At 45.5% G+C, this 851-nt stretch overlaps 1 protein-coding gene across 1 annotated transcript in view; it reads left to right on the top strand.

Annotated features, from left to right (window-relative positions):
* The window catches only part of LOC106883363 (uncharacterized), a gene marked incomplete at its 5' end in the record, with an annotated part of 1,716 nt that extends 1,178 nt beyond the window's left edge, over positions 1–538 (top strand). The window contains one exon of the mRNA XM_014934346.2: positions 455–538. Within this exon, the coding sequence (XP_014789832.2) occupies positions 455–522 (68 nt within the window). The remainder of the gene's footprint in view (positions 1–454) is intronic.
* Positions 539–851: the final 313 nt, after the last annotated feature.

The following is an 851-nucleotide window of genomic DNA, read 5'->3' on the forward strand; positions in this document are numbered from 1 at the left end:
GCAATGGCCCAGTGGTTAGGGCAGCGGACTCGCGGTCATAGGATCGCGGTTTCGATTCCCAGACCGGGCGTTGTGAGTGTTTATTGAGCGAAAACACCTAAAAGCTCCACGAGGCTCCGGCAGGGGATGGTGGCAAACCCTGCTGTACTCTTTCACCACAACTTTCTCTCACTCTTACTTCCTGTTTCTGTTGTGCCTGTAATTCAAAGGGTCAGCCTTGTCACATTCTGTGTCACGCTGAATATCCCCGAGAACTACGTTAAGGGTACACGTGTCTGTGGAGTGCTCAGCCACTTGCACGTTAATTTCACGAGCAGGCTGTTCCGTTGATCGGATCAACTGGAACCCTCGACGTCGTAAGCGACGGAGTGCCAACAACATCTACAGTCCAATGGACTAAACCCCTTAAACAGTATAAGAATACACCTTATGTTGTATTATTTATTGTTTCCAGTAACCAAAGAAAAAGGATACGCAACAGAATTACTTAAACATAGAGATCTAGACGACATAGATGGGTAAGTGCTTTATTTTACTTCTTTTTTTCCTTTTTCTTTTTAATTTTTTAATCTTTTACTTGTTTCTCAGTCATCGGACTGTAGCCATACTGGAGCACCATCTAGAAGTGTTTAGTTGAACATATTGACTGCAGGAATTACATTCTCAGGCGCGGGAGTGGCTGTGTGGTAAGTAGCTTGCTTACCAACCACATGGTTCTGGGTTCAGTCCCACTGTGTGACACCCTGGGCAAGTGTCTTCTTCTATAGCCTCGGGCCGACCAAAGCCTTGTGAGTGGATTTGATAGACGGAAACTGAAAGAAGCCCGTCGTATATATATATATGTGTGTGAG

Source organism: Octopus bimaculoides, unplaced genomic scaffold, assembly GCF_001194135.2.
Source record: "Octopus bimaculoides isolate UCB-OBI-ISO-001 unplaced genomic scaffold, ASM119413v2 Scaffold_294797, whole genome shotgun sequence".
NCBI classification, from domain to species: domain Eukaryota; kingdom Metazoa; phylum Mollusca; class Cephalopoda; order Octopoda; family Octopodidae; genus Octopus; species Octopus bimaculoides.